The sequence below is a fragment of the Balaenoptera musculus genome, chromosome 11 (assembly GCF_009873245.2).
Source record: "Balaenoptera musculus isolate JJ_BM4_2016_0621 chromosome 11, mBalMus1.pri.v3, whole genome shotgun sequence".
Taxonomy (NCBI): Eukaryota; Metazoa; Chordata; class Mammalia; order Artiodactyla; family Balaenopteridae; genus Balaenoptera; species Balaenoptera musculus.
Genome location: NC_045795.1, coordinates 100,348,467 through 100,365,376, shown reverse-complemented (window position 1 = coordinate 100,365,376; position 16,910 = coordinate 100,348,467). Strand labels below are relative to the sequence as shown.

Sequence of the window (16,910 nt, the reverse complement as noted above, 5' to 3'; positions counted from 1 at the left end):
GTTGGGGTGTATGGGCTTCTCATTGAGGTAGCTTTTCTTGTTGCGGAGCATGGGCTCTAGTTGCTCCGCGGCATGTGGGATCTTCCCGGACCAGGGCTCGAACCTGTGTCCCCTGCATTGGCAGGCGGATTCTTAACCACTGCACCACAAGGGAAGCCCCTGGGATGCTGTTTTTCAGGAACCGTTTTTTAAAACCTTATGAAGGTTTGGTACTTTAATGTATTCTGTGTTTTAGCGGTCTCTTTTATGTTCAGTTGAAAACAGTCTGCGTCCCAGTGTATTAACTTGGATTCACATATGGTCCCATTGGGTTATGCAGAATTGTCTGTAATTTTTTTCTGTAAATACACCATGGTCCCTACAGCAGCCTCTCTTTGGGCGAAGACTCTGGTTTATGTATTTTTGAAAAAGATCATTTCAGTGGTACATGAGCGTGAATTGTTGGAACTGATGAGATCCATGACTAAAGTAAAAGATACGCAGATGGGTGAGTGCCTTTGGTTAGTGCTACTGTTAGAAATAGAGGTGGAATACCAAGATAGATCTGGACCGGTGCCTTTTGTGTCTTCTAAAACTCAATAAAAGACAAAACTTGTGTTTTGCTATGAAGTACCTGTGACATCATGTCAAGCAAATGATTTAAGTGCTTGATTTTTTATGTTTGTCTCTCACGTGTAATTTTAGTACTTTTTTGGCATTGTCTCCAGAGCCTGCCAGCCTTCTTTCTCCACAGAACCTTCCTTGAACCTTTCTCCACATGGAAGTTCTCACTCCTTTCTCTTAGCCTGGTTCCTTATCCTTTGTAAGCATCACATATACCTTGTATTATAGTTTTGTTATTACTGTCCTTGTTCTCCAGAGAATTTTAGGTGGCTTTTAAGAAATATATACAATAATTAAAAAGTAATAACAATAAACATCCAATGATTCAATAATCAGTTCTAATAATACTCTTTCTTATTTTTACTAGACTTTTCCTTTGGGTATTGGTTGAAGAGGCAATCAGATCTCCGGGCTGAGAGAGACCCTGAGTTTGCCCCACCATCGAATTACTTTGTGGACCAAAAAAGAACTGGTTCTCTGAGTAGCCAGGCATGGAACAGACCTGCACCTGCACAGAGTGACCCGGGGCAGCACTCTGGCCAGAGCCATGACCCCGGCTCTTCACATACATCATCCACTCCAGCCCCTAGCGGCCCACCACAAGCCCAGGCGGTCACTTTTGAAACCCTGGATGATATGATTTCATACTATAAACAAGTGACATGAACTTAAAAACACTATAACTTGGGTTTGTACTGTTGACGGTGCCTTCCTTTCCCAGAGCAAGAAAATAACTTAACTTTAGGGACTGAATTGTAACTTTCTCTTCCTGTCTTTTCCCTGAAGATCCAGACTTCAGGCTGTATTTTTCAGCAGCAGGGAAGAAAATGAATGGTACTGTGGGAAGTCTGGCCACTTAGCTGTTCATTTCATTCTAATTGGTATGGATATACCAATTCATCTGGATTTACATGTGAGCTGAGATAGAGTAAACATACTCTGTAATATTTGATACTAAGGAGTTTGTAATCCTGTCTGCTTCATACCCACTCCCATGACTTACTCAGATTTAAGGGTTCCACTCCTTTCCTTTTGCCAGTACTAGCTTGTAGATGTCTTTGTTCCAAGCATTCAGCTTCCAGGTCATTTGGTGGAGCATCTGTCAGGAAGAATTTTGGCCTGTCAAATGGTGGCACATGAGGGTACACTGGGAGGCAAAGTGATCTAGTCTCCAGGAGGACCCTGACACTGATGGAGAATTAAGCACGTCATTTGAAATGATCAAGAAGACCAGGGAGGACTTCACAATCCAGAAAGGTAGACATTGACGTCACTTGTTCTTACTATCACCCCTTCTTGAGTGGCGATTATCACAGCCACGCATAGTGGGTGTTCATTAAGTGTGTATTGAGTGACGGGCACATGTGGAGGTTGCTGGGCATGGTAAGAGCAAGAGATGCTCCTTAGCCACCAGGGTTGGTTTTTCATCTCCGCCTGCCTCCCTGGTTCTCCCGCTCTGGGCCCTGATCTCTCTCGGGAGCTGAGTCACCTCAGCCTGGGTGGGATGGACTTGCGCTGGAGCGAGGGACAGCAAGGTCCTTTTGACTTTACTAACAACGAGTGGGTGAGCAGAGCTCCAGAAGGACTTCCTGTGCCTGAGTACCGTTCCCGTCCTCTACCTACTACACCACAGTGTCCTCTTCACAGCTGCAGACAAGCAGTAGAAGTTGACCACCAGATCCACAGGGCTGTTACAGCTGCCTCCCAGGCCAGTGAGTCTTGTAAGAAGGTGCTAGAGCAGGTCCTTGAAGCGCCTGCTGGAGCCCGTGGTCTCTGTCCCCACAGCACAGTGGTGTTGCTGGGAGCACCCCTGTTCTCATTATGGATTGCAAGCTGGAGCACAGAGAGGGTCAGTGATTCATCACGTGATGTCTAAGTGACAGATGGTTTAGGTGCAGGTTTGCTTCAGACTCATGTTTTCTTCAGCACCCTCTGCTCTCAGTCTTTTTCCCCAGTATTGAGCAGTAATAGACAAAATTCCAAATTCTTGCAAACTTAACCTCTGAAGTCCAGATCAAGGGTGGAGTTGCAAGACCTATTAAATGGTCATTTTGTCAGCCTGATCAGGCAAATACCTCTCCTAACAAAAATGAAAACCAACTGACCCAGCTGCCTTTTTCTGCAGGAATTGACAAACTCATCCTAAAATTCATATGGAATTGCAAGGGACCCAGAATATCAAATATTCAAAACAATTTTGAATAAGAACAAAGTTGGGGGACTCACTTCCTGATTTCAAGACTTACTACAAAGCTACAGGGATCAAAACAATGTGGTACTGGATTTCCCTCTTGGCACAGTGGTTAAGAATCCTCCTGCCAATGAAGGGGACACGGGTTCGAGCCCTGATCCGGGAAGATCCCACATGCCGTGGAGCAACTAAGCCTGTGCGCCGCAACTACTGAGCCTGCGCTCTAGAGCCCGGGCACCTAGAGCCCATGCTCTGCAACAAGAGAAGCCACCACAGTGAGAAGCCCGTGCACCACAACTAGAGAAATCCTGCGTGCAGCAACGAAGACCTAACACAGCCAAAAATATATAAATAAATAAATTTATAAAAAGCAAAAAACAATGTGGTACTGACATATTGATAAATCACTGAAACAGAGTTGAGAGTCCAGAAATAAACCCATACATCTATGGTCACTTGATTTTTTGACAGTGGTGCCAAAATCATCCAGTAGGGAAAGAACAGTCTTCTACAGATGGTTCTGGGACAGCTGACTCGCCACATGCAAAACAATGGACTTGGACCCATAGCTCACACCACATACAAAAGCACCTCAAAATGGACCAAAGGCTTAAATGTAAAACTGTAAAACCAACTGAAACAGCTTGTAGGACAAAAGGAGAGGAGAGAAAAAGAAAAATTGGAATACTAAAAGGAAAAAACAATTATTAGGTATCCTAGAATCATAAGGAAAAATAGAAGAAAAGAGAAGGTGAATAATAGACAAATAAGAGAAAGATGGGAAGAGGGTGTGTTTATAAGGTAGAGCAGAAGGACTCGAGAGGCATAGTATAGAGAAGGGATGGGAAGACTAGTCAGGCAGCAACAAGCGCATGAGTATAGGAGGAAGTGGTCGCGGAAGGGGCCCCCAAATAACCTTTTGTCCTTGCCCAGGGCACCCACAGTGGATGGCAGAGCAGTCTGTGCACGTTGGCTCAGGGTCACTGTCGACTAATAACTGTAAGTTGGATATTCTCTAGGATTTCAAAGACTGTGTAAGCCTTTTTCTAATCCCCTTTTAACAGCATATGTTGAGTGTTTTATGAGCCCAGTTTTATCCTCTTCCATTTCAGACTCAAGGTCCTTCAGCGTTCACACAATTCCAGTTCTACTGTTTCTCGTGGGCCTGTTTTGTAGGAGTGTGTCCAGCAGATGGCACTGGAGTTCTTAGACTGCAGACCTGTGCTCTGGTAGCACCGCCCAGTAGAAATGGGGTGTAAGCTGTGTGTGTCAGTTTCAGTTTTCTAGGAACCACATTTAAAAAGTGAAATTAATTTTGTGGTATATAGTCATCCCTCTGTAGGTGCCAGGACCTGCCATGGAAACCAAAATCCGTGGATGCTCAAGTTCCACAGGCGGCCCTCTGTACCCACAGTTCTGTATCTGTGGTTTCAACTAACTGTGGATCCTGTAGTGCTGTAGTAGTGTTGAAAGATACGCGCATAAGTGGACCCTCACAGTTCAAACCCATGTTGTTCAAGGGTCAACTCTATTTAATCCAGTATATCCAAAATATTTCAACATTTAATCAATATACAAAACGTTTAATGGGATGTTTTGCATTTCTTTTCACACCAAGTCTTCAAAATCCACTGTGTATCCACTTATAGCCCATCTTAATTCAGATGCTAAATTTTCATCAGGAGTACTTGATCTGTATTTAGATTTCATAAAATAAACATTTGAAAGTAGATTCATATACCCAGGTTCGTCCAAACATACTTAAAACATTTAAGAGTTTGCCAATAACTGAATTGATTACCAAGTTTTAAATTTAATAATATTAAAATGTAGTTCCTTAGTCATACTATACCACATTTCAGATGCTCAAAAGACACGAGTCTAGTGCTACTGAATGCACAGCACAACTCTAAATGATCTGTTTTTACATGTTTTGTGGTCTGACTATACATAACTCTCCTGTTAGTAACTAAAGGACTGGCAAACACATCTCTTCCAAGCATACATTAAGCATTCACGCTACTCCTATGGCTTGTTTGACTTGGGAGCCAGCAGTGCTGAAATCTATCAGAAAGCATGACCCCACCTCATTCGTGGCATTGTGGAGCTAAACGAAATGTTTTGGATCAGAAATTGCTTTGAATTATTTGTTTTCATTGTAATCTTTTCTCCAGGCCTTTGTGTGTTTTGATACAGTTCATTTGAATTGGCTAAATAAATCATTTTGTTTGCTTGCACAACTCCCAAAGGAGAAACTTTAAATCCATATACATGAGATTCCTGCTATGTTTAGCCCTGCATTTGCCGAAGACTTGTGGGATAATTTATTTCCTCTTAAAGCCGTAGTGCAGCCTGGGAGATGGCTATCAGCTGACCTTGTTGTGACACACAGATGAGGCAGTAGAATTTAGAATTTGGAATGGACGTGGGTACTGGTCTTTACAGTTAATACAACACAGAGTAGCCACGCCATATGTGTTTAATTTTTTTTCAGCCAGAAAATTGAACTAAGTCAGTTATATGTCAGGCAGTTCCTGTAAAAAACTATATGGCTAAGGTAAGTCGTGATAATTGAAAAGAATTTGTTAACCTGCTGAAAACCATGAGAGAAAATGAAACTCCCCTGGTCCTGGCACCTGCCCTGCTGGCTGGTAGGTGGTGAGGCATTTGCTGGTGTGGACCTGGGCATTGGCTTAATGTTCAGAGCATGTGTGTGGGGCGGGGCAGAGTGGGGAGAACAGTGGGATGGTGTAGATCATTGTCTAGGAAATGGGAAAACCAGAACAATCAAAAGAAGCAGGGTGTTTTAGTGAAAACCTGTCACCCAGGCTGAGTATTGATCTTCTGTTACCGTTTCTCGGTAAATCCCAGCTGTTCGTGTAACCATGCCCAGTAAATGTATGTCTGTCCAGTGATGGGAGTGGTCACCAGTATTACTTGTTTTCTACCCTCTATTTAAACAGCATCTTTCCCCACTACATTTCTAACTGCCATGTTCTCTCCAACTCTAAGCTCATCTGCTAGGTGGTGGTTTTGCCCGGTTGTAAAAACCTTCCCTGGGGTACGATGCATTCTGTTTCTCTTTGGTTGTTATCAGCAAGTAAGCTTCCCTGAGCTTGAACACGGGTGTAGCTCTTGACCTCTCAGTCCCCACACCACTCCTCTCTGCACAGACAGTCTCAGTTGTTCAGGGTTGATATGGAAACCAGGAAACACAAGAATGGGCCCTGCTCCCAGCCCAGGTCTCCCAGGTCACAAGCCTGTCTGAGAACATGCTGCTTTCTTTTCAGGGAGCCTTGTTTATTGTCTTCTTTCCTAAAGTGTCATCTTTACCTTAAAACTGAAAGACTTTGTATCTCTGCTTCCAATTATGATCAGCATAGGTGTTTATGGGATGTGTAATCAATGTAGACCTGCCATTTGTGTGTTTTTTTTTAAATTTAACATTTCTCAAAACTGAGCTCAAGTTATTTTTTTGCTGCCTTATACTTCATATTAATCTGCGTCGTTGTCAAACAGTTCCTCAGTTGTTGGCTGGCTACGTTATTTCACTGTTAGGGATGAAGTGGCTATAAGCATCTTTTTGTTTGGTTTGACCACATTTGAAGAACTATCTTCCCTCCTCCTTTTAAAACTGTTCCCTTGGGCATTACTTTCAGAACTAAAATCACTGGGTCAAAGCACTGATCATTTTTTTGTCTCTCGATGGGTCTTGCCGGGAGACTCATCTTAATGGCCCTTTGGTGCCACAGTAGATCCCCCTGGTGGAGGATGCAGGTGGTTTGCAAGTGGATTCAACTCGAGGAAGAGCGGTGACTGAGGTTGCAGTCTTGAGAGCAAACCTTGCTGGGCAGCAGGCAGTTAAGCTTGATCGTATGCACGTGACCCCCCTCTCCTTCCTCTCAGATCCACTTCTCTCCATAGCTCAGCCCTTCTTCCTCTCATCTGCTAGAGAATTCGAGCGTCTGTCCAGAACGTTCTTTTATATATTGAATGGAGAGGACAGCGTCTATTAGTTTTTCTAATTCCATTTCCACCTCTTGCGTGCATCAGGTGCGGGCTTGTTCTCTTACCTGTCCCAGCCTGAAGCTGCGCTTACTCACAGGTGGCAGTCACATGGTTACATCTGGACTCACTGTCCTTATCAAAAGCGTTCTGGTTAAAACCAGAGAGAGTCAGAGACTAGAGAAAATAGCAAACAAAGTCAGGACCAGATTACTTGAAGGAGCAAAGTTTAATTTTGGTTTTAAATATACAGCTGGATACAACTTCTACCCAAAAATGTATTCTTGAATCAGTGCCAGTTTTGTAAGTCTGTTCTGCCTGTTGAGCATTGAGCTACTTGAGGGCAAGGCCTGTGTCTCAGTGATGGAAAAATGAACGAGTGACAATGAAAATTAGATATATGGAAAGGAGGGAGTGATGTTGTTCCCACACGGCTGGTTGTCCATCAGGAATCACATTTGGCTGCAGGAACAGAGATCTGAATAAAGGGTCTTAAAGAGATTAGGAGTTCGTTCTCTCAGGTGAAACAAGTTTGGAGGCAGGTGGTTAAGTGCTGGTGTGTGGGTGCCATGATGTCAGCAGGAGTCCGGGCTCTGTGCCTCTGCTCGGCCACCTTTAATGCATGGCTTCCCTCCTCAAGGTAACCTCATGGCTCCAGATGGCTGCCAGAGTTACAGCCATCTCATCCATTCCAGACAAGAAGAAAGAGAAGGGCAGTGAGTAAAGAAAAAGTGTTCTCTCCATGCAGACAGACTTCTTGAAAAGATGTCCAGGATCCCACCCAACAGCTCCACCTGCATCTCATAGGCCAGAATGGAGTCACGTGGTCACCTCTAGCTGAATTTTGCAGAGATAAATACATGGTAACAAATAGAGGTTATTTGTGCATTTAATTTAAAATGATGTTTCTTTTCAAAAAAAGCAGTTGTTCAATCTGAAAAGACTCTTCTCCAAAGAAGATATAAAAGTGGAAAAGTGGCCAATAAACACGTGAAAAGGTGCTCAACATCATTAGTCGTTAGGGAAGTGCAAATCAAAAACACAGTGTGCCACTTCACACCCTCTAGGATGGCACTAAAATAAAAAAGACATAATAACAAGTGTTGACAAGGACATGGAGAAATTTAAAACCTCATACATTACTGGTTTTGTAAAAAGAACTGTAGAATGGTGCAGCCACTTTGGAAACCAGCCTGGTAGTTCCTGAAAATGTTAAACATTGAGTTATCATATGACCCAGCAATTCCATTCCTGGGTATCAACCCAAGAGAATGAAAGCATCCATTCACAGAAAAACTTGTACCTGAATGTTCCATTGTAATAGCCAAAAAGTGGGAACAACCAAAGTGTCCAACAAATACTGAGTGGATCAACAAATGGTGGTCTCTCCATATAATGAAGTATATGAGTGAAGTACTGGTACATGCTGTAACTTGGACGAACCTCAAAAATATGATGGTAAAAGAAGCCAGTCACAAAAGACCGCATAGTGTATGATTCCATTTATATGAAATGTCCAGAACAGGCAGATCTATGGAGGCATACAGCAGATTAGTCGTTGCCTGGGGGGAGGAGGAATGGAGAGTGAGTGCTAATGGGTTTGTTGGGGGGGTGACGAAAATGTTCTAAAATTAGATAGTGGTGATGGTTGCACAACTGTGACTATACTAAAAATCATTGTACACTTTAAAAAGGGTGAATTGTATGGTATGTGAATTATATCTCAATAAAGCTGTTTTTAAAACCAGCTTTTATCTGTTTGTAAGGCATATCTTCAAAATTAACCCCACAAGAAAGGAACTGGTAGGGGGTGGTGTGGGGTTCCTCAAACCAGTTAACATTTCAAGGATTGTATTCGTCTTCTCTTCATTTGAATCCTGGCTTTAAAACAGATCTGCCCTGCATGGTCAGGGTCAGATCCCTCTGGCTGGTTGCCCAGATGACCAAGATTCTGAGTGGTCTCTTTGTTCTGTAGACTTATTTCAAAAACGAACCTATTTTTCTGAGTCTCCAAAGCTGAAGAATAGAGATGCCAGGGAGTCAGCAAATAGATGTAGAAAGCCACTTTATCTGCAAACCAGCAGAATGTCTGAAGGGGTTGCTCTGTGGGACTCTCGTTCCTAGGAGATTTTTTTGCTGATGGATAGGCAGTTCAGTTGGAAGCCCGTGAGGAAGTCGTGTTGTGTTTGGAAAGGTCTCTATGCCAAGAGTCTGCAGGCAGGCAACTCCTGACCAAGAGCTGTGTCTCTATAAGCCTTCGATTCCTCATCAGTGAAACGGAAAGATAATAGCCTTTTCACACCAGGGCAGCCGCACTGTAAATGCTGAGTGTGTGCACCAGGGGCGCAGTTCTGGAATGGCAAATTTGGGGTGGCTCCAGAGGACACAGTTTGAAGAGTGAAAGAATGAGGATTGTCTGGCAGGAGAAGAGGGCCATGGACGTCATGCGGAGTGGTTGTCAGGATGGAAGGTGATAGAACTGATGATTAGAAGGCTGCGGTATCAGGAGTTGTCAGAAGTTCTAGATTTGAGGAGATGTGGTAAACGATATTAGTCATTGGATTAAAAAAATTCATCCTCCTCCTCCTTTCCCATCTGCCCTTGGATGTACATCTTGAATCCAGGCCCATCCTTGCGCTGCAACCAGGAGCTTCCACATCATCTTCCCCCAGAGGGAACCAATGAAACATCTTTTTGTTTTTGCAGGTTTTTATTGAGAGCCCACAAGCAGATCTTCCACCCTCAGATCTCTGGCTACGAAAGGTGCGATGGAACGTTTTTCCCTTGCCCATCCTTTCCCTTCCTCCAGCCCAGGGTCTGTTTGGGGAACCTGCTCATTCCCAGGCCCCTCCCAAAGTGACTCACTAACGTGGTCTCTGACAGGTCCCCGGGAAGGGGAGTGGGGTGACGGGGGGGCATCCCTTTGTGGGAGAGAGTGACCAATTATTTATCCTCCCGCATAGGATGCACTGGCTCAATGATCTGTAAGGGCCATTTCAACACTTCATTCCATCTGTCCCCAAGGCCTCACCTTAGGTGAGAACGTTGGCTCTCATTCAGCTCTCAGGGTGTCTGCCTCCTCACAGCTGAAGGTCCTTCTTGTCTGAGATGGACAGTATTACCTAGCAGTATGCGTGCTCTAGGACCATGAATGACATCAAGACTAACCGAGAACTGTACCAGCAGTACACCGCCACGGCCCCCAAGCTGCTGGCCCGCATCTCCAGGCTGCTCATCGTCTGCCAGAACGCAGGCGTTTCTGTACCCAAGGGCATCAGAAACATCTTTGAGTTCACCTGGGAGGAGCTGATCACTGACCCCATGATCCCTGCCCCTTCTGAGATCCTGGGCCTGGAGATCAGCATTGGAGCCCCGCCCGTGGTGCTTATGGAATCGGCCCCTGTGCAGGCCCCTGTCCAGAAGAAGCCACCCCCGCCAGTGCTACCACTGCCGATGCTGCCCGCTTCCACTGGGCCGGCCAGATTCTCCACGCACTCTCCCACCCACGGCCACCGGGGGCCATCCAGCCAGGAGACCCTGCACAGGTTCCAGAGGCAGTCTGTCCACCTGCTGACCGAGCTCCTCACCCTGAAGATGAAGGCCATGCTGGAGTCCGTGTCCAGTAAGTCAGCGAAGACTGGCTCACCGGATCCTGGCTCATTTTTCTGGGCCTGGAAGGGTATGGCCTGGGCATGTGTGTATGCGTCCACTGCACCCACCCCAGACAGGTCTACAAGGATGCGCTGTGAAAAGGTGGCAGCCAAGGGTCTGCTTTGCAACTCAGCTCCTTCCTGAGACCACCCCCAAGAATCATCCTTTCACCCCTCTCCGTTCTCCATTTTGTCCTCCAATCCCTCCAGCTTTGCTGAGCCCAGATTGAGAGGTTGGCCATGAGAACAGTGTGAGGTATTGAAGGGGGCAGTTTGTGGAAATGACGCCAAGGTAGAGAGAGGCAGCACCCAGGAGGAGGGGGTAAATCGGGAGGGCCAGTTGGTGGGTAGCAAGACAGAGCCAAGCAGAGCCAGAACCAGGAGAGTCGTGAGAACCGGAGTCTGTCCACAATGAGGGTGTTATCCCAAGATCAGGGACCCAGAGTTTCATCAGTGATGGAACCTTCTGGATTCTGTGTTATTTTAAATACCAATAGCATCAGTCCCCAGGCCTGTGGGTGGGAAGAGAGAAGGACAAGGGGGCAGAGAGCAAAGTACCATCTGACAGGTCTTGGGAGCTCGAGGCCCTCTCATTAGGAGCCCCCTCATACTTGCTCACCCTAGAAATAGATCACTCCCCCTTACTTCCTGGGCTGTTTATGGAAGTCCTTTTATAGACGCATTAGCCCCATGCTGGAGGAAAATGAGTAGTTGCCTTTGATGATTCCTTTAGTAGGTGCCAACCCCCTGGACATTACAAGGCGCTTCGTGGAGGCCAGCCAGCTCCTCCACCTCAATGCCAAGGAGATGGCTTTCGACTACCTCATTGGCACCATCGGGAGGAGTGGTTGCAGTGTCGGACAGATGGGGAAAGGTGGGTACCTGAGCTTCAGCTCTTAGGCGAAAGGTCAATACCAACAAGAGTGCAATGGAAAGGTCAAGTCCCCAACTTAAACGTTTGACATTTCCAAGAGTTGAGGTGGATGTGAAGCAACAGGTATTCTCGAACACTGCAGGTGAATGTGTATATCCGTGCAATTCCTGTGGAGAACAGCTTGGTGGTGTCTGCAAGGTGGGAGATGCTCTAGCATCTTAAAACCCAGCAATTTCTCTGCTGGGTCATTCCATAGAGCTGTGGTTCTCAAACTCTGCAATGAAGGACCACTTTGTAAAATTTGTAGTCTCTTGTGGATCACCCCTCTTAAAAACATGATAACGTCACAACAACATCAAATTGTTAAGCAACATCAAATTGTTACATAGTCTTCTAAATGTTTATTCTCAGTTTTTGTACTCAGCTGGTCATGGTCTGGTGTGGATTCATACCAGTCCACAGGCCACACTTGAGAGTTACACTGCCCTAGACAAACTCACATGTGCAAGAAGTCATACCAGAATGTTTACTGCAGAATTGTTTGGGATGGAAAAAAAATGGAAACTACCTAGATGTCCATCAACAGGAGAAAAATAAATTATAGTGTATTTAGATGATGGAACATAATGAGAAGTGAAAATGAATCAAGCACTGAAGCACACATATCAACATAGATAAACTAAAAAAATAGTGTTGAGCAAAAAAAAAAAAGTTATAGAAGGATACATTCGGTATAATACTATTTAAAGTTTAAAATAACAAAATTATAACATTGCTTATGGGTACATTGTACAAAGTGTAAGTACAAAAGCTGAATGGCAATAACATGCAGAGTTAGAGAAAGTGATCTCTGCTAGCGGGAAGGGGAACATCTGGGATCTGGAGGACAGCAATTCAGTCATATCTGTACTGTTGTATCTCCTAAGCTTGGTGGATATACAGGTATTCATTTTGAATGCCTGAAAGTCCTCACTGTTAGGAGGCTTCATGCGAAGCATAAAAAATTTATATCCCATAACCATTGGCCCTAACCTATAAAATCCATCCTTTTTAGTGTCTCTCCCTGTCCTCTGAGTGTGTGTCAGGCTTCCCTTGGTGGTCAGAGGTTAAATACCTGATGATGATGTACATATACACAGGGGAAATAAATTGCATAGTAAAATTGCAGTGCTCGGGGAAAAAAAATGCGGGATTTCGTGAAGTCAATGAAAATGATGTTGGAGAGCTTCTGGGTGCTCACACGAAGCCAATCATTAGCGACGCAGAGGAGCAAAGCTAGTTAACTGCTGAGGACAGGAGAGTCATCTCGGGTGACTACTCCATGGAGAAAGGACGACTTGGTTATCAAAGGGTTAACAGTAAAAATTTGGATATTTTTGCAAAAGGCAGGCATGAAGGGACTCATGTTTTATTGCTGTCGTACAGCCATGCAGGAGAAAAGGAAAATCACACCACCTGAAAAAAACAGAGTCATTTTTATTTCTTATAAGAATTAGCATATGCTTACGATATCAATGGATTTTTGTTAAATACAAGATAGAGAAGGTTATTTTGATAAACTTTGGTTTCCTTTTCTAACATAAAGTCCCAATCAAGCATCCTCCTACTATTTACCATGAAGTGGGTGGGGGCGTCTCTGCTTTAAGGGAAGGTACTCTGCCCATTGTGTTCAGGATCAGCTGTGCTCTGATAACACAGGTCCTCTGATTATGCTCTATTTGGTTGTCAGCAGACACGGAGTTCTGCGCCCTGCACTCCATATAGGGCTCGGAGCTCCACCTCATTTGGGGGACAGCTGCCTGATGGTCTGTTGTGTGGGTAGGTAAGTCCACGGGAGGGGTCCTGGTAGCCCCAGCCCAACCGCCCACCCTCAAACCTGCAAGTGGTGCTCTCCTATCTGAACGTTGTGTTCCCTCACCTTGAAAAGAAAGTCGTCGTCCCCATTAGCGCTCCACCTCACAAGGTGTTTAAGCATCTTGGAGGGTCATAGGCTTTCACCTGTGATGCAGTGGCTTCCTGCATCTCTCGTGGCTTGTGGTTAACCTAGTGGAGGAGACTGCAGAGAGCCTCTCGGTGATGTGTTTGTCCGGCTGCATCAGCAGAGTGCTGAGCAAGCCTCTCCTCCATCACACTCCTCAGGAAATCTCTCTTACTTGTTGGCACATCGATTCCTGATGCTCCTCTCTTTAAACAAGCCAAGAGTTTGAAAAGAAAATCTAGGTAACAAAATATAAATAAAGGAGCGATCTGTTTCTTTGGGAAAAGCATTCACCCTAGAAGGACTTGAATTAGCTAGGTTTCCCGGGGCTTTAAAAAGAAGATTCAAACTCTTGTTGATCTGTTTTGCATGAATTTTGCTTTTCTGAACCATCTAACTGCTGAGGTAGACGCAAGTTGTTACTGAGTCTGGAGTGGTATTCCTTGAAAGCTGTAACCAGAATATACCCATTGCTAAGGTTTAGCATCAGTAACCAGAATATACCCATTGCTAAAATTTCCTTTACTTAACAGATACAGTCTTTTCCAACACGGCTGTATACCTTTAACAGTTGTCATTCTGAGTGAGTGTAGAGTCCTTCTCATATTCATGTTCCATAATTAACTGAATGCTTAGGTTTCCAGGTTTCTTGTTATTAGTATAATATACATTGTAATACACAGCTTCATGCACATTGCTTCTTATCACTGTTGTGTTGGTTATTAAGATTAATCTCCCAGGAGAGAGATTATTGGACAGAGGGTCTCAACATGTATATAGTTCTTGCTAAATATTGCTTTCTTGATGAATTTTCTCTGCACCAGCAGGGTTGACTGGTTTTATTCCATCTTTCCCAGCATTGGCTATTATTAGTTCTTTTCATGTGGTCCTAACTTCACCAGTGAAGGTGATTGTTCATGAGCTTGCAGCATGCAGTGTGCAGTCTCTGGGTATAGTTTTTGTCTACTTAGGAGGTCAGGTTTGCCATTTTCTTTATGAATTTGAATGAGCCGTGTTGAATTGCTTAACATTTCCTAACAGTTTCATGCCCAACTAGTGAAATGACTGTATTTGGGGGGAGAATAAGCAAATAATTTGATAAGGTTTATAGAAGAATGATCAAGATTTTCCACAAGTAAAGGGGTGCTAAATTTTAATTCTTAAGTGGTTAGGTATCAAGTGATTTTGCACAAGACAATGTGATTCTGCAAGAGACTAATCTATTGTTGAAGAAGCATCTGATTTCTGTGGCTTGGATAAGGGGAAACAGATTACTCTCAATTTCCTTCTAGCTAGCCCAGTGTTTATTCTCTTGACCTAGTGCAGCAGTTATATCTGTATTTATCCTTAGAGTAACGTCACCTGTGGTGCTTTCTCTTCCTTGCTCCCTGCTCTGGTGTCATTTCATTCTTGAATTTTATTTTATTTATTTATTTTTTATACATCAGGTTCTTATTAGTTATCTATTTTATACATATCAGTGTAAATATGTCAATCACTATCTCCCAATTCATCCCACCACCATCCCCCCATTCTTGAGAGATATTGAGGGCAGGGAATGGGGGACACCGTAGAGGAGAACTTTAAAGATTTCTCTTAATTACTCTGAGCCTTCTCCAGCATTAAAAAATCTTTTTCTTCCAGAAATTGGTTGTTTTGTAACAACAGGGCACTTTAGAATGTCTGGTCTACCATACAACTAGGACAAAAACTTCATTATTATACTTTTGGTTAAAAAATTAAAATAAAAAATTGAAAGCAGAATCACTGTCTGTTCCACTCCAGATTCCTCCACAACCATCCCAGCCATGGGAGTGAACTCACCTTACCAGCTTGTCTACGAGTCCTCTACTGGCTGTCTGAGCTTTTCCCTCTCAACCGGAAGGGAAGTCAAGAAGAAAACAGGTAACAGTGATTCCCAGCAAGACCTTTTGACCTATCTTTGGTGGTGGGGGTGGGATGGGGAGGGGGATAGAAGATTTCCTGTGTAGGTTGATGAGATGATTTGATTTGGTTTTCTGATAGGAAGGATATATAGCTGCCCTGGCTGGAGACCCAGCAGCTATTGACAGATTCTGTCCCATAAAAGGTGACATATCTCAACCCAGTCACTCCACTTTGCAGTTTCATCGTTTAAATGTTTACAAGCGCTCCATTTCTGTTAATGCGGTTCCTCTCACCTGGGGCAACACCCCTAGCAAACCCACATCTTCCACCTCCTATGTTATCCCGTGCTCACCCCCTCTTCTCAGAGAGAGACCTGTGTTACCCATACCCACCCAGCAAGTGGGGGAACCACTACCTGAACGGACGTATTTGGATACCAAGCCTAACCGTGTGTCCCCAACTGGGTCAGTTTATGTGGGCAGAAAACCGACATAGAGGCCATTCCTATTCTATTGCAGAAAACACAGAGCAGAAGGAAAGGCTTAAAGGAAAGAACTGGTGGCAGGTGAGACCAAACAGGGTAGCAGTGACTGTGCAGCCAGAGCTTGGAGGAGAGATGAGTTGGGGCTGGAGAGGGCAGAGAAGGAACTTTCTCCCGTAGAACTTCCAGAGCCTCCCAGGCTGTGGTGGTAGAGTGGTGGGGTAGGGGAGGGGCTGTATTCGCAAAGTGGTGGTGGGAGGATCCACAGAAGTTTGGGATGCTCAAAGACTGTCCAGTGATTCCCACAGACACTGGAGGTAAGGCTAGAAGTTGAGAAGCTTGGATTTTATTCCTGAGTCCACCTAGGATTGCTATGAGATTTGCCTTCTTCCAGGCCTCACTCTCCATATCAAGTTGATCCTGTAGCCTTTCAGTCAGTGAACGAATGTTTATTGAACAATTGCTAGTTGTCAGTCACTGTTCTGAATGCTGTGGGTACGCGTGTGGATTCTCAGACAAGGAACACCTTCCCTGATGGAGGTGACATCCTCAGACTCTTGTTTCCCCTGTTCCTTTACCTCTCATGACGCATTTTCTGTCACTGTGAGCATCACTTCCAGCATCCCTCTTTATATGCTCCTGGTTTATCATATCTCCTCCTGAGCTGGCCCTAAATCTATGCAGTCACTTTGAGGGGAAACAAAGTATCCTCAGGACACCCAGTGATTTCATGATTTTTTTCTTCCTAATGACCTCAGGGGTGATGCCTTGAGTAAGGTTGTTCCAGAACAAAAGTTACATATGTCTGTTGGTCTCTTTGTCTATGTGGATGTTTTCCTCTGCCACCCGAGGATGTGACTACCCCATGATGTTGCATCATTCTCACTAGGATGTTCAACGCTGCTGCATTTCTTATAGGTTCCTGATATTGTTTAGAAATTATTCTCACACATGCGTGCTAGGATGGGTGGTTAACCTTCCCTAATAGTTTATAAGTAACCGTGTGTCCTAGCTTGCCCAGGAAAGTCCCAGTTTATGCTGTTGTCCTGGCATAGCTATTAATTATACCCACTTTCACTCCAAAGTACACTAGCTTAAAGAACATATTGTAGAGTCATTGTGGTTTTAAGTCACTTTGGGTTTGGGACCTCTGCTATCTGTTCCATGTACACATGCTGTCACACCTTGCCTGCTGGCCCCCTTTGCAGTTCTAGGGTCGTGCAGACTTGGAGCAGACAGGC

The 16,910-nt window shown here is 44.5% G+C and overlaps 2 protein-coding genes across 2 annotated transcripts in view; both read left to right on the top strand.

Annotated features, from left to right (window-relative positions):
- Positions 1-8,101, top strand: part of CCDC174 (coiled-coil domain containing 174) — a 31,593-nt gene extending 23,492 nt beyond the window's left edge. The window contains exon 11 of the mRNA XM_036869081.1: positions 971-8,101. Coding sequence (XP_036724976.1) covers positions 971-1,269 — 299 coding nt within the window. The 3' untranslated portion in view covers positions 1,270-8,101. The remainder of the gene's footprint in view (positions 1-970) is intronic.
- A 1,845-nt stretch (positions 8,102-9,946) lies between these two features.
- Positions 9,947-16,910, top strand: part of C11H3orf20 (chromosome 11 C3orf20 homolog) — a 78,662-nt gene continuing 71,698 nt past the window's right edge. The window contains exons 1-3 of the mRNA XM_036870202.1: positions 9,947-10,421; positions 11,183-11,323; positions 15,087-15,206. Coding sequence (XP_036726097.1) covers positions 9,947-10,421; positions 11,183-11,323; positions 15,087-15,206 — 736 coding nt within the window. The remainder of the gene's footprint in view (positions 10,422-11,182; positions 11,324-15,086; positions 15,207-16,910) is intronic.